The sequence below is a fragment of the Ranitomeya variabilis genome, chromosome 1, assembly GCF_051348905.1.
Source record: "Ranitomeya variabilis isolate aRanVar5 chromosome 1, aRanVar5.hap1, whole genome shotgun sequence".
NCBI classification, from domain to species: domain Eukaryota; kingdom Metazoa; phylum Chordata; class Amphibia; order Anura; family Dendrobatidae; genus Ranitomeya; species Ranitomeya variabilis.
The window spans coordinates 95426909-95446361 of NC_135232.1; the positions used below are offsets into that span (position 1 = coordinate 95426909).

Below are 19453 nucleotides of genomic sequence, written 5' to 3' on the forward strand. Positions count from 1 at the left end.
AATAAACGGATTATGGCAGGTTCAAGTCCCTTAAAGAGACTAAAAATAGAGTAAACATAAGGAAAATTCCGCAGGCCGATACGCAACGTGTGCACATACCCTAAAGGTTCATTTGCCTTTCTTTTCGCCCATTAAACATAAAGAAATAACAAGGTAAACCTATAAAGATATTTGGTATTTTTGGTTTTGTGTTTTAACAACTTTGAATAGTTTATTAAAGTTTTGCTAGAAGTGATCACATAAGGCAGCATACATTTATGATTGTGAAATTAAATCTAATTTTAAGATCCCAAAAAAACATAAGTAAAATGACTGTAACAATCGTTCATTTCGACTGATATTTGACTAATCATTGATCATTTCCATCCAAAACCCTGATCGGGCATGTTGGGGGTTTTTTTGGTGGTCAATGATGAGCTCTGGCTGCATCATTGGCTTAATATAAATATCTAAGACGGCCATTGTAGTGTGAGATCCTTTTCTACACCAGTAAATCGCCATTTGTCCAACCGATCACAAATCATTCACCTTTGTTTTGTGTATGGCTCTCTTTAGGTTGCTACAGATTTAAAGGGGTGTTCTCAACTTATTAAATTGCTTTAATGAGTTTGGCGTTAAACCTAGAAGCGTAAACCATGTTTTGTTTGTTTCACTTCAGTGATGCGTCTTACGAAACCGACCTTATTCACCAATATCCCGGTGACCTGTGAAGGGCGGGACCTTCCCGGTAAGCGATACTTCGTGTTTTGTCTTGGCTGATGGTACCAGGGGAATTGGGTAATTTGGATCTGGATCATTGAAAGCTTGCTGGAATGAATAACGTACATGCCCACACCGTGCGCCTCTTCAGTGCTGTCCCCAAGCGATGCCCCATTTGTGTGCATGGGGTGATCTAAAAACAAACATGGGTGACAGTGCTACTAATATCCTCCTATCCATGCGCTGTATCAGGTCCTCTGGGTATGTTTTGGGTTAAATCTTATCTATCAGATAATTTCCAAGTCGTTATTGCAGGTCCCCTTCATGCGGGAATAGAAAATGTTAGTTGCCCTTCTACGCGGCTCGTCTATCACGGCCTCGGCTCTAAGGCTATGTGCACACGTCAGGATTTCTTGCAGAAATTTCCTGACAAAAAAAACAGACATTTCTGCCAGAAATCTGCATGCGTTTTTCGTGGAAAAAAAATGCATCATATGCACAAAAATTGCAGAAAGCATTCTAAATGATAGGATGCATATGTATGCGTTTTTATAGCTAAAAAAAGCGAACATTCCTGAACGTGTGCACATACCCTAACAACACTTCCCACGCGTTCTACAGTCCAGTGATTGCGCCATCTGTATTCTGATGATTTTTCTGATCTTTCGGCTCGTAGGTGATCTTTTTAATAATCTCATGAAGGAAGATCCTTCCACAGTGAAAGGAGCGGAGATCCTAATGCTGGGGGAAATGCTGACGTTACCGCAGAACTTTGGGTAAAACTTTTTTTTGTTTGTTTACTCTGTCGCCTCATTGGGGGACACAGGACCATGGGTGTTATGCTGCTGTCCACTAGGAGGCGACACTATGCATAATCTAAAAAAGATTAACTGTGGCTCCTCCTATGCAGTATACACCCCTGGACGGCATCAGCCTTCTCCAGTTTTTGCTTAGTGTCGCATAGCAGGCACACCTAAAAGATTTTTACTACGTTTTTTCCAACGGGATTACAGATGAAGAAAAGAGGGTCTCCTGTGAGACTCCCGGCATGGCTCCTTCCTCGGCCCCCTATTACGGGGTGCCCAGTTGAAGTAGAGATGGCTATTCCCCATGTTGCTCCTTCCCCAGTCCCTCAGGTGCTGGTTCGAAGTCGAGACCCCCCCCCCCCCCCCTCCTTCCCCAATTCCTTTTGGTTTCTGGGTTGAGGTCGAGGTGAGGATAAAGGCCCCTGAAGGTGACAACAGCACCCTCCCTAATCCCCCTCTGGGGGTATTAGGTTGAGACACCTCAGGTAGGGCCTGTACAGAGGGGATTACCTCCCGACTGTCTCCCCACTACCTCCCTTACTGGTAAGTGTAAGCACCTTCTCCAACCACCATATTTAATGGCGTTATTGTAGAATCCCATTTGGGAGATCTCTGTTGGACATATAGGTGTCTTTTTTAAGGCTTGGCACATTGTGGCCCTTGTTTTGCCTTTACTTAGTATTCCATTGCGCTCTCCCCGGTTCTTATACTTATGGTATAGGGGGTGGGTGCAGTGGTTTTTGGTATGCCCACACATCGGCAGTGACATCTGGGGGAGTGTGGGGATGGGGGCTGTATCAGCATTTTTCGGGCATTCATCCTGTGTTTCAGTCATTAATTAATGTAATTTGTTATTTACACGTTTTTTGTACTATATATGGAATAAAAATTTGTGATAAAAAATCAATGCTCTGGATTTTTCTCCTTTGAGTAGGGCCTGTACAGGCAGCATTCTACAGCTCCCAGCAATGGGCCAGCACACTGCGCCTGCATCCAGGGACCCCAGCCCAGCTGCGGGCTCCTGTTGGGGCCGGGGGGAGTGCAGGCAGGCATGGCACATACAGACACAGGGTCCCCTGCACCCCTGTCTCTGCGGCAGCACCAGCTCTATATTGCCTCAGGGAGACCCCAACCGGGCTCCCCCTTCCGCTTATAGCCCCACCGCCATCCTGCCTTTAAATCCGGAGGGGTCCGGTTCAGATCCGACCCCCTCCCGGACTTTCGCGCCGGCCTGGAGCCCTTCTGGGCCTCAGGCATCTAATTTAGGCCCCGGCTTCGGCCTAGCTGAAGCCGCTGCCTCCTCTCCGCCCCCCGGATGACAAATATGACACTCTACAGTGTCATAAAGGGGGTGGACCGAGACAGAAAGGGCGCGTTTTTACACAGCCTTGCCGCCTTTTTCCAGCTCTCCGCCCCCTTCTCCCTTCTCAGCAGCCATTTTTCTGCTGCAGATTAACCCTGCATCTCCCGGTCTGCAGGGCCAGGCAGCCAGTCTCCGGGGGGCACAGGACTGTGGATCTTTGGCGCTGGACCTAGGGGCACACTGGTGGGGTAAGATCACAGCTGGGTTTTTTACTCAGCTGTGAATCCATATTACCTATAAGGCTCCCCTATAGGTTTCTCTACCCCTGTAAGGTCCTCTGCTGGCAGCCCTTCTGCACTCTGTGCACTATGCCGGGCTCAAGGTCCAAGAGAACCAGGCAGAACTGCTATTATGCATTCTGCACAGCCTGCGGGACCGCTCTCCCCAGTAGTAGCACGTACCCGCATTGTCAGAACTGTATACAAACTAATGTGTCAGAGCCCCAAGATGCCCCTGCCAATGCCTCGGTGTCTAATGCCACAAAACCGACAGCCAAGGCTCGTGCCTACCACCAAGCGGTCTCCTCGCTTTTTCAAGCAGGAGTCATAGCACCGGTACCCACGACCGACCGCTTCCGAGGGTTCTACTCCAATCTGTTTGTAGTTCCCAAGAAAGGAGGCAGCGTACGGCCCATACTAGACCTAAAACAAATATGTACGGGTCCGTCATTTCTGCATGGAGTCCCTTTGGTCCATCATTGCGTCCATGGAGAAGGGAGAATATCTCGCCTCTATAGACATACAAGACGCATACCTGCATATACCCATTGCACCTGCCCATCAGAGGTTTCTCAGGTTCGCAATAGGCCAGGACCACTACCAATTCGTGGCTCTCCCTTTCGGACTCGCCACGGCTCCCAGAGTGTTCACCAAGGTCATGGCAGCCACCATGGATGTCCTGCACTCCAGAGGCATAGTAGTCGTTCCATACCTGGACGATCTACTCATCAAGGCTCCCACCTTCAAGGACTGCGAGCTCAGCGTCTCAATCACAACCGATACTCTCAGTCGCATGGGCTGGTTAATCAACCTACAAAAGTCATCACCAACCCCAAGTCAGTCCCTGAACTTCCTGGGAATGTTATTCAACACCTCCAGGGGTCTAGTGCTCCTTCTCAAGGACAAGGCACTGGCTCTCCGACTAGCAGTTCGCACCCTCCTCCGCAAACCCCCTCGATCTCTACGGTTTGCCATGAGAGTCCTCGGCAAGATGGCAGCAGCAATAGAAGCTGTCCCATTTGCCCAGTTTCACCTCAGACCTCTCCAACTAGCCATTCTCAAGTCCTGGGACAGGAATCCCTTTTCTCTCGACAGGGAGTTCCAGCTAACGTCGTCAACCAGGAGCTCCCTGCACTGGTGGCTCAAGCCAACCTCGCTAGCAAAGGGGAAATCCTTCCTCACAGGTCAATGGAAGTTTCTGACCACCGACGCGAGCCTGACGGGTTGGGGTGCGGTGCACCTACACCACAGGGCAAGTGGTCCCCAGTGAAAGCGACCACGCCCATCAACATCCTGGAAATTCGTGCCATCCTTCTGGCATTCAGGGCCTTCCATCACTTACTGACAGCCTCTCACATCAGAATACAGTCGGACAATGCCACGGCTGTGGCATATGTGAATCACCAAGGGGGGACCCGCAGTACCCAGGCGATGCGAGAAGTGTCACCCATCCTCCGCTGGGCGGAGGACACAGGGTCGGTTCTTTCGGCGGTCCACATTCCGGGTGTGGACAACTGGGAAGCAGACTTCCTCAGCCGACAAGGAATAGACTCGGGAGAGTGGTCTCTCCATCCCGAAATTTTTCACCAGATCTGTCTCCGCTGGGGGACCCCGGATGTGGACCTAATGGCATCCCACTTCAATGCCAAGGTCTCCAACTTCATGGCCAGAACACACGATCCGTGGTCGCTCGGAGCAGACGCTCTGGTTCAGGACTGGACCCAGTTCCAGCTTCTGTATATTTTTCCACCTCTCCCCCTGATATCCAGAGTGGTGAGGAAGATCAAACAAGAGGGAGTTCCAACCATCCTAATTGCACCGGACTGGCCCAGACGCACATGGTACGCCGACGTCGTACAACTCACAGCAGACGCCCCCTGGCGTCTCCCCGACCACCACGATCTTCTATCACAAGGCCCGTTCTTCCACCAGAACTCAGGGGCTCTCAATTTACGGCGTGGCCCTTGAGACCTGGGTTCTAACCCAGGCAGGGCTCTCGACGGACGTCATTGGAACCATGATCAGGGCACGGAAACCAGCCTCTGCCAAGATTTATTACCGTACCTGGAAAGCTTTCTTTACCTGGTGCGAATCTCGTGGCCAGATCCCACTCCCTTATTCCCTACCCAAAGTACTTGGGTTTTCTCCAATCGGGTCTGGAGGCCAGGCTGTCATTGGGCTCACTTAAGAGCCAGGTGCCAGCCCTCTCAGTGCTTTTTCAAAGGCGCATTGCTACCAAGCCGCAAGTAAGGACTTTCCTTCAGGGGGTTTTCCGATTGGTTCCCCCCTACAGACGACCACTAGGAACGTGGGACCTCAACCTGGTCCTGACAGCATTGCAGGAACCACCCTTCGAACCTCTTAAGGAGGTCCCGCTCTGCCTTCTTTCCCAGAAGGTGGTTTTCCTGGTGGCAGTCACCTCGCTACGCAGGGTGTCTGAACTGACAGCACTCTCCTGCAGACGGCCCTTCCTGGCTTTTCACCAGGACAAGGTAGTTCTTCGTACGGTACCATCCTTCCTCCCGAAGGTTGTGTCCAACTTCCACCTCAATGAGGAAATTTCACTACCATCCCTTTGTCCGGTTCCGGTTCATAGAGTGGAGAAGGCTCTGCATACGCTTGACCTCGTCAAGGCATTGCGTATATACGTGTCTAGGACTGGGTCCTTCCGGAGGTCTGATTCTCTTTTCCTCCTTCCGGAAGGCGGCCACAAGGGTCTGCCAGCTTCCAAAGCTACCCTTGCCAGGTGGATCAAATCCACCATACAAGAGGCCTACCGCCTTAAGAATTCTCCTCTTCCAGCCGGTATTACGGCACACTCTACACGGGCGGTAGGGGCCTCCTGGGCCATTCGGCACCAGGCTTCGGCACAACAAGTGTGTAAGGCGGTCACTTGGACTAGCTTACACACGTTTACTAAACACTACAGGGATCATACCCAGTCCTCAGCGGACGTGAGCCTGGGTAGATGTGTCCTGCAGGCGGCGGTGCCCTAAGTATAGGGGCCTGTCTGCACAATATTCGTCCATTGCTTCCCACCCAGGGACTGCTTTAGGACGTCCCATGGTCCTGTGTCCCCCAATGAGGCGACAGAGTAAAGGAGATTTTTGTGTACTCACCGTAAAATCTTTCTCTTAGCCTCTAATTGGGGGACACAGCTCCCACCCTGTTGCCCTTTCCGGGCCGTTGTAACTGTTGAGTTCTCATATTGTTTACTTGAGCTCGTACATAGTTGCCTTCTTACAGGCATAATTATGTTATTCATGTTACGTTCCTCCTACTGCTTTTGCACAAAACTGGAGAAGGCTGATGCCGTCCAGGGGTGTATACTGCAGAGGAGGAGCCACAGTTAATCTTTTTCAGATTATGCATAGTGTCGCCTCCTAGTGGACAGCAGCATAACACCCATGGTCCTGTGTCCCCCAATTAGAGGCTAAGAGATTTTACGGTGAGTACACAAAAATCTCCTTTTTAATGTAATTTATTAGATAGATTGGGATTTTAAGAAAACTGATTTGTGTCATTTCACAATGTAGTTCATTAAATAGACTAGATGCCCACAACACAACTAAAGGAGAAATAGACATGCTAGGTTCACATTTAATACAGTGCCCACCGCTCCGTACCATGCCGGGGTTTGTCAGAAGCCCCCAAAATAGGATTAGATTTGTTTTTGATAATGTCTGAAAAAGACGAATCCTGCCAGGATGGAGCCAGGCAGTGACTCCCACGGCTTCATTGCAGTGAATGGCTCCTTCTGGGTTCCTGATCGAACCCTTTTCTATCATTTTTGTTTGCATTAATCTAATTCAAAATATTTATTTTAATTTTTTATCCTGCTTTTATAAAGGGAACCACACCTATATTTTTACATATGGGGTTTTGGAGCTTCTTATCATTGTGTCTGATACGATATTCTACTTGTAACAGAAATATTTTTCTGGGCGAAACCTTTTCAAGCTACATCAGTGTACACAATGACAGCAACCAAACGGTGAAAGACATCCAAGTCAAGGTAAGTCGCTCCTTCCCCCGTGTGACTGATGAGTTGTGGACGCGGATAGCCAGACATGGCAGATGCTGGCTGTATTGGATAGCCAGCATCTGTCTCTCGCCGCAGCTAAGGGCCGCTGTCAATCTCAGATGGCGACGTTTTATAGGAATGCACACAACCCGATTTGTAAAAACCATAACCAAAAAGTGCTAAGAATCTAGTATAAATGTTGTTCATAAATATCTACAAGTGAGTATAGATCCCATTGCCTGGTATTATTCTAGGGGGATCCTAGGTTGTAGCTGTTCTGGTAGGGGCCCCCTGTTGCATATGAAGCCTTGCTATAAACTAGGGAAGCCGCGCTGTAGTACTTCACTTCTCGTTCCTTACAGGCGGACCTCCAGACGAGCTCCCAGAGGTTAAACCTGTCTGCGTCCAGTGCGGTGGTGTCTGAGCTCAAACAGGACAGCTGTATAGATGACGTCATCCACCATGAAGTGAAGGAAATAGGCACACACATGTGGGTATAGGGGAACGGCCCGAGGGCAGGCGCCCTGCTCGAAAAGGTGTGCGTCAGTGATGGGAGCCGCATCCATGCTCTTCTCTGCTCTCCGTGTTTCAGATTGGTGTGTGCCGTCAGCTATACCACACAGACCGGGGAGAAGATGTACTTTAGGAAGTTCTTCAAGTTCCAGGTGAGGAGTCCAAAAATGCCTAATTCTGAATGTGCTTCTGCTCAACACAGGAGTGTGTTGAACAGAAAGAGGGCTGACATACTGGATCATTTCGGAAGCTGGGCCAGACCCCTTCTCTGTGACCATTGCAGTAAGGGATAAAAAAGGGGGTCTGGCTTAGCTATTGAAATGAGTTACCCAGCCCCCTTTATGCCTAGTACTTTGGGGCACCTTTGGGAATATATATGCTAATAAACTGGATTTCTCCTACGCCTCATTTGGGGACACAGGACCATGGTGTTATGCTGCTGCCACTAGGAGGACACTAAGTAAACAGAAAGATTAACTCCTCCTCTGCAGTATACACCCCTTCACTGGATACAATTTCAACCAGTTCTTGCTTAGTGTCTGTAGGAGGCACTTGGGTCTGTTTTCAGGCCCCAACTTTCTTATTTTAATTTTAAAGTTTTTAGTTTTCTGTAAATTTTTAATTTTTTACTTAACGGAGTGAAGGGGGCGACGGGTTCCTTTTTTTTTATAGGGTCCGCTCTCCCCCGAACCATCAACAGGCGAGCACGGCGAGTATACCTCCCCGTCCCTCTCCTGAGACGTATGGGGCACGCCTAATCTACGCTAGAGCGACGGTTCATATACGGTCCCGATCTCCCCCCTGTAAGATGGCGAGCACATGGAGTTTACCTCTTATGTGCATCTCCCGGGCTCCACCGCACTCAAGCCCTCATCTTGGCGTCTCATAGTCCCCACAGTAGCCGTAAGCCCCCTGTGGCAGGTGCAGAAGAACCCTGCAAAAATCTCCATGCGGCAGGCACAGCTGTAAGTCCCCTGAGAAGGCAAGCATGCTTCAGGAGGCTCTCCGTCCCCCGACACAGGGAGGATCGATTGAGCTGGAGGTGGTCCCTCCTTTGGTGAGTACTATCTTCCTCACGCTACCGGCGTGGGAAGAAGCGGTCCGGGTCCCTGGGGAGAGGTACCGCTGGCTAGATGCCAGCGACGATCGTTAGGCGCGGCGTCGCGGCCGCCAGAGCGCTTCGTCGGCCGGCTCCACTAATTTAGTCCCCGGCTTCTCCAGCCGGACTAGGCCGCAGTTCAAAAAAAAAACCTGCCCACGCCGGAGCCCCGCCCACTGTTCAGGCGCTTCTCGTTTTGAATGAGAAGAGCCCTGCAAATCTCGGGCGCCATCTTGGGACTCCACTGCTACAGGGAAATACAGCCGAAAATGCTACCTCCCTCTCTTCCTCCCTGGGGACACCAGTTCAGGACCGTGGGTAAGCTGCTCCGCTGCATAGGGAAAAGCTTAACCCCTTCCCTGCTCACATAACTGCTACTGCGGTTTATCGGAGATAGACATTCACTATGTCTCAATCTATGGAAAAAAGGGGACAAAAAAAGCACACTGTATTTTTTACCATTTGTGCCACTTGCAAGTCTGCCTTGCCAAGTACCCACAGTCCCCCCTTGTGCCAGAACTGTGACCTGGCCAGTGCGCAGCCGCCTTCTGCCGCCACTTCCTATGTCGTCTCCTGAGTGGGCCGCGCACGTTCAGTGGAATCCTGGGTCCTCCTTAAACCAGAATTCACCTCCGTCGGCTGCGACGGAATCTGATAACGGCGCGGGGCTGTCCGACCACAGGGGGCGCACCGTTGTACGGGACTCCCAGGGTTCCAGGAAAAGACCTTTTCCCCGTCTCCCGTACACGCTTCAGCTTCTGCAAGCTCTTTTTCTCGCTCCCCCTCCCCTGAGGGTCGCAGCGTACAGGGCTCAGTATATGAGTCGGAGGAATCTTTAACCCAGACTCCTCTATTGGTCAGGCATTAATGGTGGACGATGAATCTGCTTCCTCTCAGGAACACGTTGTATCTTTTAAGAAGTCTCCATAATCACCCTGAGTTTCAGGATATTATCCAAAACACAGGGAGCAGAAAAGCGCTTTACGGCTCAAAAAGCCACGGAAGCTAAATATCCTTTCTCAAGGGATCTGGTGAAGGGCTTACTTCTTTCTCCTTCTGGATCCTGCCGTGTCGCGGCTTGCATCCAAAACAATCTTCTCTCTGTCAGACGATTCATCAGTCAAAAACCCTTCTGACCGCCAGATTGATTATTTGGCTCGCTCAGTCTTTGAAGTCTCAGGAGCAGCCCTCCTTCCATCCTTTGCAGCTACCTGGGTAGCTAAGGCAATGGTGACCTGGGCTGAGGTGTTGAGTAATCTTCCCCCAGAGACGGCCAGACTAGCTAACCAGTTTGCTCAGGCCGGAGATTTTGTCGTTAGCGCCTCCATAGATGCGGCTAATTGCGCAGCGCAAGCGGCTGCTAACGCAATTTCCATCGGGGGGGCCCTATGGCTCCGCGATTGGCGAGCAGACTCTGCTTCCAAAAAGTCGCTGACCTCTCTTCCTTACCAAGCGGGTCGTTTAATTTGGGGGAAAACCTAGACCAAATCATTTCTGACGCTACCAGATTTAAAAAAAAAAAAAAAAAAAAAAGTGAATTTCTTCCCCAGCACGGAATCAGCAGCAGTTTCGATTCCAGTCATTTTGTAACAACTCCAGTTTGTCGTACTCTTCCCCTGGTTCGGGACGTCGGGACAACAGAACTTCCCAGGTCTCATACAGACCAAACCGTTCCTGGAAACCCGGACCCAGGCCCTCTGCCCCTGAGCCGTCCGCATCCCTTAAACCTTCACAATGACTCGTTGGCGTGTCCGGCTGACACCGACAACGTAGGCTGACGCCTTCTTTCGTTCCGTCAACAGTGGCTCTCGGTCGTTCACGACGAGTGGGTCAGAGAGCTCGTGTCTTCCGGATACAAAATCGAGTTTTTTCTCTTCACGCCATACAGGCGCTTCAAAAGGACGGTGTCATCACTCCAGTCCCTCGTGACCAAAGGTTCACGTGGTTTTACTCCAACCTTTTCGTGGTCCCAAAGAAGGACGGGACTCTACGGCCCATACTGGATCTCAAACTGCTAAAACAAATTCGTACAGGTCCGACACTTCAGGATGGACCGCCTCCGTTCCGTTGTCGCGTCCCTGGAAAAAGGAGAGTGCCTTGCATTCATAGACATCAAAAGATGCCTATCTACACATCCCAATTTTTCCCTCTCATCAGCAGTTCCTGCTCTTTGCAGCCCAAGAAGTACACTTCCAGTCTGTGGCCTTGCCCTTCGGACTTGCCACCGCCCCCAGAGTCTTCACAAAGGTCATGGCGGCTGTCATGGCCATTCTTCATGCTCGGGGAGTGGTAGTCCTGCCATATCTGGATGACCTATTAATCAAAGGTCCGTCCCAGTCTACCTGCGAGGAGTCGGTGAGCATCACGGTGGATTCTCCTTCTCGCCTGGGTTGTAAGATCAACTTCGAGAAATCATCTCCAGTGCCGGCCCAGCAAATCTGCTTCCTGGGCATGATTTTGAACTCTTCCCGCGGTCTGGTCATTCTCCCTCCAGAGAAGGTTCTATCCTTACAACAGGCAGCGCGCAGGCTCTTCCGCCCAGTCCCTCACTCCATTCGCTTTGCGATGCGCATCATAAAAAAAAAAAATGGTTGCGGCGATGGAAGCCATTCTGTTTGCGCAGTGCCATCCCCGTCCCTTGCAACAGGCGCTCCTTTTAGCCTGAGACAGAAGCCCGGTTCCTCTCGACCGTCGCTTTCATCTACCCCCACAGGTCAGGCAGACCCTCAGGTGGTGGACACTACCGTCTTCCTTGAACCAAGGGAAATCCTTTCTTCCTGTGCGCTGGTTAGTGGTGACTACCGATGCCAGCCTTTTTGGCTGGGGTGCAATTTTTATTCACCACACGGCACAGGGTCGTTGGTCCACGAGATAGTCACGTCTCCCAATCAATATCCTGAAAATTTGAGCGATCATTCTCGCTTTACACAACTTTCACCAACCTTCTCGCAGGTCATCCCATCAGAATTCAATCCCACAACGCCACAGCCGTGGCGTACATCAACCACAAGGGGGAACCCGCAGCAGAGCAGCCATGCGCGAAGTCTCCCACATCCTGCGCTTGGCAGAGACCAATCACTCGCTCATATCGGCGATCCACATATCGGGCGTGGAGAATTGGGAAGCGGACTTCCTCAGTCGCCAAAGTCTTGCTTCGGGCGAGTGGTCCCTCCATCCGGAAGTTTTCCAGCAGATTTGCCTTCGCTGGCTGACGCCGGATGTGGATCTCATGACCTTGAGGTTCAACAACCAGGTTCCCCAGTTCATTGCCCGTTCCCACGATCCTCGCGCCATCGGGGTAGATGCCCTGGTTCTGTCGTGGCATCCGTTCCAGCTGCCATACATTTTTCCGCCCCTTCCTCTGCTTCCGAGAGTCATCAAAAAGATCAGAGCAGAGGGGAGACCGGTGATTCTCGTCGCGCCCGACTGGCCGCGCCGAGCATGGTACGCGGAACTCGTCCAAATGGTCGCCGACACCCCCTGGCGCCTTCCAGATCGCACGGACCTTCTCTTCCAGGGCTCAATTTGCCATCAGAACTCTGGGACCCTGTCTTTGACGGCGTGGCCGTTGAATCCTGGATTTTAGCCCAAGCCGGATTCTCTCCGGGGGTCCTTCTACCATGATTCGCGCTAGGAAACCCGTATCCATGCGCATTTATCATCGCACCTGGCGTATCTTCTTTTCATAGTGCAATACCCATGGACGTTTGCCCTTAGTCTTTTCCATTCCATCCATTCTGGAGTTTCTCCAATCAAGTTTAGAGTCAGGCCTTGCCCTAAGCTCGCTCAAGGGACAAGTGTCCACCTTGTCTGTTCTATTCCAACGAAGGATCGCTTCCAGACTGCCGGTTAAGACGTTCATCCAAGGAGTCTCCCGGGTGGTCCCTCCCTATAGACTGCCTTTGGCGTCATGGGATCTTAACTTGGTTCTCGGAGTTCTTCAGGAGGCCTCTTTCGAACCATTGCAGGACATCTCTCTCACCCTCCTCTCATCGAAGGTGGTCTTTCTAGTGGCAATTAGGAGAGTTTCTGAGTTGGCGGCTCTCTTGCTGACCTCCCCCCCCCCCCCTTTTCTGAATTTTTTACCCAGATAAGGTGGTTTTGAGAACCCCTCCCGAGGACATTGTCTTGCCGTCTTTCTGTCCTGCACCTACTCATTGTATCGAGAAAGCTCTCCATACTCTGGATCTGGTTTGAGCTCTTCGGAGGTACATATCTCGCACGGCTCCCTTCCGTAAGTCGGATGTCCTCTTCGTGCTTCCGGAGGGACATAGGAAGGGTTTACCTGCCTCAAAGGCCACTCTAGCCAAGTAGATTTGTTCCGCTATTCAGGAATCCTATCGTGTCAGGAACACTCCTGTCCCACCTGGGATTCAGGCGCATTCCACCCGGTCGGTCGGTGCTTCTTGGGCCATTCGGCACCAGGCGTCCGCACATCAGCTTGTAAAGCTACGACTTAGTCCAGTCTGCATACTTTCACGAAGCACTACCTCATCCATACTCAGGCTTCGGCAGACGCTGCCCTCGGCAGGCGCATTCTGCACACATCGGTACCTCAGTAAGCTGGTGGTACATGGGGTATTAGCATATTGCTCCCCACCCAGGGACTGCTTTTGTACGTCCCATGGTCCTGTGTCCCCCAATGAGGCGTAGGAGAAAAGGAGATTTTTGTGTACTCACCGTAAAATCTTTTTCTCCGAGCCACTCATTGGGGGACACAGCACCCACCCTGTTAGCCTGTTTTGGCTTGTTGTTACTTCTTTGGTTTTGACATAGTTTGTCTTTGTTCATGCTCCTACTGCTTTACTACCGAACTGGTTGAAATTGTATCCAGTGAAGGGGTGTATACTGCAGAGGAGGAGTTAATCTTTCTGTTTACTTAGTGTCCTCCTAGTGGCAGCAGCATAACACCCATGGACCTGTGTCCCCCAATGAGTGGCTCGGAGAAAAAGATTTTACGGTGAGTACACAAAAATCTCCTTATCTTTATTCAGAGCGCTACTACAGGCAATCATTTTGAAGTAGACCATTCCTTTAAAGGGCCACTGTCACCCCCTCCAGCCGTTATAAACTAAAAGAGCCACCTTGTGCAGCAGTAATGCATTCAGCTGATCGTGCCTCCTCGTACAGTATACAGTACAGTATACAGACGCTGTAAGGCTGGGGACCTGGGTGACAGGCTGACACACGCAATGCGCATGCCCAGGAATCCTAGCCCCGCACTGTGCATAATGCATAACACACTGCGGGGCCGGGATTCCCAAGGTGGGTGGCCGCAATGCCCGCACAGGCGCAGTGTGCAAGCCTGGCTGGGACGTCACACGGCCAGAGCTTACACACAGCGCAGGCGCCGGTTTTGAAGAGAAAAAAGCGCGGAGGGGGCGGCGCCGAAAGCCACTGAAGATTGGAGTGACGGCAGAGTAGCGGTTCAAGCTGGGGAGTGAGGACCCGCCTCCCTGGCTAACGACAGGTATTTTGGCTAACTTTCAAAACACTTTATTTTGGGAATACTTGAACCAAAAACTAAAAGAGCCACCTTGTTAGAATGCAGCATTACTGCTGCACAAGGTGGCTCTTTTAGTTTATAGCGGCTGGAGGGGGGTGACAGTGGCCCTTTAAGGCTTTTCACATGAGTCCTCTTCCTAAAGAAGAAATAAACCTTTTCTCTGGGCTTTAGTTGGGGGGTCCTCCATAGAGATGTCTCCAGTGAGGATTCCCCTCCATTTTATCCATATCCCCTATTAGGAGACACACATGTAGGGATTGTATAAAGCTGCCTACAGACATGGACGTCCGGGTTCCTTCCATGATATGGGGGAGTGATCACTTTATAACACGTCTTCTGTCTTATCACAGGTTCTTAAACCTCTCGACGTCAAGACCAAATTTTATAATGCAGAGGTGAGTGAGCGCCGTATAGTCTGACGTATAATTGTAAGGAGCGGTGACTTTATAGCAGACATCAATGACATCCTCAACTGAGCAAAACTGAGCTCCATGGCGGTACAGCGTGGCATAAAATTACACCAGTATAGCGCCAAATCGATTCATTAGAGGAGATTAGCTCCGCAATATGGAGTCCAAAAACTCTGCATGCTTTCTTATAGCAGTGGCATCTGGAGTTATTGCAGCTGCCCATAGAAGTCTATGAATACCGTAAGAGTCCTCACAACTTGATGGCAGGTGCCATGTTTCCATGTTTCTCTTTGTAATGTGATTTTCAAGTGCAGAATACCAATACATCCAGGATTTAGATACTTGGCGCAGGTAGTAAATCTGATCACATACCATGCAGGGCTCCATTTATAAAGTGTACAGATCCCTTTCTCACCCCTCTGTGCTCAACATACCTCACTGTGGCCATATTCTACCAGATCCATCTATATATTACCCCCAGCTAGTACTGGAAATGTGACTAATGTAAGGACCCTGCAGCCCTCGTGCTTCCAGCGGGGCTAATCCTATACAGGTGTATCAGCAGTTCTGTGATATCACATGTATGTCTTTATGGCTCCTCACTCTGTATATTATGAATGCATGCTTGTCTCTTTACTAATGGAGTAGCATCCTTTACTTTTGCAGCGGGGTATGTAAGCCACTAAGTGACTGTTAGTAACCTGCTTTTGTATGTAAATGTGGTGGTGGGTTACTACTAATTTAGGCAGTCCAGTGACCATTCTATTTTTGACTTACATAAATGTCTGATAGGTGGCGTCCCACCTCACTAGTCTACGACCTCCCAGGCCCCCCACCTTCGGGGTGGAAGGAGGCCAGTATGGTACCTAGCACTTTGGTCCCTACTCAGACAGCGATGGTATATCCGATCAGTATCTGATGGGGTGAGGTGTTTGGTGGCTACTTAGAGGGTGTCTGATTGACGCTGCCCAAACCACACAGTAAGGATCAGTCTGGCTGAGTTATTGTGGCCACATGTTTTACTCTGAAGCTCTGGATCATTTCAGAGAGGACATCTGCAGCCGGGGATGACTAGTCCAAGAGGCTGGTCCCACTGTCAGTCTAGGGGAGCAATAGTAAGGCTATGTGCACACGTAGGAAATGTGGTGCAGAATTTTCTGCACTAAATCTGCATCTGCAGATTTGATGCAGTTTCTATGCAGATTTGATGCAGTTTCTATGCAGTTTCTGTGCAGTTTCTATGCAGATTCTATGCAGATTCTATGCAGTTTCTGCGCAGATTCTATGCAGTTTCTGCGCAGATTCTATGCAGTTTCTGCGCAGATTCTATGCAGTTTCTGTGCAGTTTCTATGCAGTTTCTATGCAGTTTCTATGCAGTTTCTGTGCAGTTTCTGTGCAGTACAATGTAAATCAATGGGGAAAAAAAAAAGCTGTGCACATGGTGCAGAAAAATCTGCAGCAGAAACGCTGCAGAACTGCACAAAAGAAGCGACGTGCACTTCTTTGAAATCTGCAGCGTTTCTGCGCAGATTTTTCTGCACCATGTGCACAGCTTTTTTTTTTCCCCATTGATTTACATTGTACTGTAAATCACAGTGCAGTTCTGCAGCGTTTCTGCAGCAGAAAAATCTGCTGCAGTTCTGCACCAATTCTGCACTAAATCTGCATCGTGTGCACATACCCTTAAACTTGACACTGATGAAAAACCGATCCGAAACCCTGCTGACAATCTCAGTTTATTTTCATATAACAATCACTGACATGTGAATGAGGCCTTTATATATACATGGCTGCAATAACAGAGCCGGACTCTGATCCCTATTGCCCGTGGTTAGGGCGTCAGCTGTCAGGTTCCCTTTAATGCTGTGCGTACCATCGCCTATGGGAACAGCCAATGTTATATGTTCTATTTTTTTTATATGGGGGATTTAAACACACACATGCCTTAAGGTTTCCAAAATGTGGGACCTTAAATGGCTTCTCAGGAAGTCAACAAGCCTCTCCTCGTTTGGAATTTTTAGAGATTTTTTTTCTTTCTACTTTACACAGGAAAGATTAATTCTGCTATGTGGTGAAAGGAAACGACTATACCCGAGCCCCATTTTATTCCCAGGGATGCATCTGTTAGTTTTTGTTTGTTTTTTTTATCCACCTGAAAGCAGTAGAATTATTGGATGCCCATATCTTTGAAGGGTTTATCCAGAACTTAATTATTTTTTTTTTTTTGTAACTATGGGCCTAAAAACTAGCAGGTACTTGCTAACTACTTGCCCGTTCTACCCGGTGACTGTTCAGAGTAGTCACTGACCGCTCCTGCCGGCGATTTAGCTGCACAATGTCAACAGAGCATATCTTCCTCTTCCGTTCTGCTCTGTCGACTGACTGCTGACATCATGCTTATTGACAGCCGGCTCCCTGCAGTTAGGCAGTGGGGAGCTAGCTGTTAATCAGTATGACGTCAGCAGTCACTGACCCCATCGGAGCGGAAGAGAAGCTGCTGCGCTGTCAATATGACGTCAGCAGAAGCCGCTGAAACTGCCTGTGGCCGCTCTGTGCTGACAGAGATTGGCGCTGGGCACAACAGGTAGGTGGGTAGCAAAAACCTGCCTATTAATTTTTAGGCCCATAATTAGAAAAAAAAAAAAAGGTCCTGGATAACCATTTGTGAATTGTGAATTCACCCTTCGTTCAGAAGAGATCTAATCCTGAGCTGGTTGTGCGCAGGCGGCCGCCTCCCGGCAGTTCTGGGCTTGAGTCGCACAGACGGGACACGTTCTAGCTTGTACTAATGCTATGTGACGCCGTACTTTAATATGTTTATTTCGTTCTAGCATTCCTGTTCGTTAACATTTAACCCTCATTTCTTTCTCTAATTTATTTTTTTTGTTTTATTTCCCCCATTAGAGTGACCTCAGTTCTGTGGTAATTTTTTTTTTTTTTTCTCCATCATTTTATTTAATTCTGAAGCGCTACCTAAATCTGACGTTTGTGCCTGTCTAACAAATAAATCTCATCCTGAAATTGCCGCTTAATGGAAAAGCAAGGTCACAACCAAATTTGTTGCCGTTCGCCAGCAGACACTAATGCGCTGCGTTATATTTTCTTATGGTTAATGTTATATTTTTGTGGAGTGGTTTTATTAGAAACTGCCCATGTTCCTACAATATATATATTTTTGCCGTTCTATAACCATGTTATGGATGAACATTTCTGTTCTGACTGGGTTTAATTAACTAAAAGCTTGGCAGTTTGTAAGGATCTGTGACACTGGCAGTTCGAGACACTAAACCCAGAGTTATCTGGAACGCTCATCCATAACCTGTGCCCATATTTTGCCCATATTGTGCCCGTGTGAAAACGGCTCTGTTTTTAGAATGACTTGATTCAATCGGGATCAAGTGCTAAATCCAAAACGATATCCGAAGACCCCAGGATTGGTGGCACCTACACGTTTTGTTGGGGACCCTGCTTTTCCATGTCGATGCTTATTGTTAACGCCACTTTTTTAAAGCGCCACTAAGCCCTTTCACTTTACGCTGAAAATCGCTTCATTGAGATTCACCCCAAATTTGGTTCAACAATTATCAAAGCAATGGATGGTGGGATAGTAAGCAGTGTTTGGACATGCCAATTTTTGGAAATAACTTTATCCATTAATAATGGCATGGGAAAGAGAAAAACTTAGATGGTCGTGGATTATTACCATGAGGAATACAACCCATTTAAAAAAAAAAAAAACACATGCATTAATTTTGAGTTGATTCCTCATCTGCTGTTATAACCCGACTGCATTCTTCTTTTCAACGCTTTATACTAAATTTAAAAAAAAATCCTCACAAGCCCGTCTTGTGTTTTTTTTTGTTTTTTTTTTGTTTGTTTTTTTTTTGTAGGAAAAATAAAGTGCTCATAATGAGATCCCACAGACTGGGTGCAATGATTTGCCAAATTTGTTGATAAACCTTTGTCTGTACCAATTTTGAGTATTTCAGGCAACAATTGCTCAAAAATGACAAACAACCCAATATTGTGTTGGATATTTTTTAGCCATCGTTACAAGTTTGTGGTATAATTTGCAAATAATTAGCCAAATTTAGGCACTTGGCACCAGGCCACTGTGTTACCTTCAACTCGTTTGGATGTTCTTTTGTATCTGGCGTAAAACGTGTTTCCCGTGTAGACACATGTCTCGAGCTGACTGATTATTGTGAGTGTTCTGAAGACTGCTCGTTCCACAATAATCCTTTAAGTATTAATAGCTCGCTGATGAATGAAGCGATCTTTTGTGCACCACAGAAAAATCATTGTTCTCGGCAGCACATCATCCTGTATAACAGGACCGCGCTGCCGAGAACCATGGCAGCCTATGTGCACAGGGACAGTCCATTACAGATCATTCAGTGCAGTTTAAGTCTACGTTCACATTAGCGTTCGGCGCCGCAGCGTTGGGCGCCGCAGCGTCGCCGCATGCGTCATGCGCCCCTATATTTAACATGGGGGCGCATGGACATGCGTTGTGCTGCTTTTTGCGACGCATGCGTTCTTTTGGCCGCAAGCGTTGGGCGCAGATAATGCAACAAGTTGCATTTTTTTTTGCGTCCAACTTTCGGCCAAAAAGGACGCATGCGTCGCAAAACGCAGCGTTTTAGCGTGCGTTTTGTTGCGGTTTTGTTTGCGTTGTGCGTTGCATCGCCGACGCTGCGGCGCACAACGCAAATGTGAACGTAGCCTAAGAGCTGTCTGCCAGTGTGATCCGGTTATTAAATGACCATCGATTGGTCTTAGTTTATTACAACCGGTTGGTTAATGTAAAAGGA

General features: G+C 48.9%; 1 protein-coding gene across 4 annotated transcripts in view; it reads left to right on the forward strand.

Annotated features, from left to right (window-relative positions):
• The window catches only part of TRAPPC13 (trafficking protein particle complex subunit 13), a 52243-nt gene that overhangs the window by 15203 nt on the left and 17587 nt on the right, over positions 1–19453 (forward strand). For 2 of the 4 annotated variants that reach the window (XM_077286232.1, XM_077286242.1), the window contains exons 2-8: positions 659–727; positions 1376–1475; positions 7017–7101; positions 7473–7600; positions 7703–7775; positions 14579–14623; positions 17544–17561. In XM_077286232.1, the coding sequence (XP_077142347.1) occupies positions 659–727; positions 1376–1475; positions 7017–7101; positions 7473–7600; positions 7703–7775; positions 14579–14623; positions 17544–17561 (518 nt within the window). The remainder of the gene's footprint in view (positions 1–658; positions 728–1375; positions 1476–7016; positions 7102–7472; positions 7601–7702; positions 7776–14578; positions 14624–17543; positions 17562–19453) is intronic. The other 2 variants (XM_077286252.1, XM_077286260.1) reach the window with 1 other exon arrangement.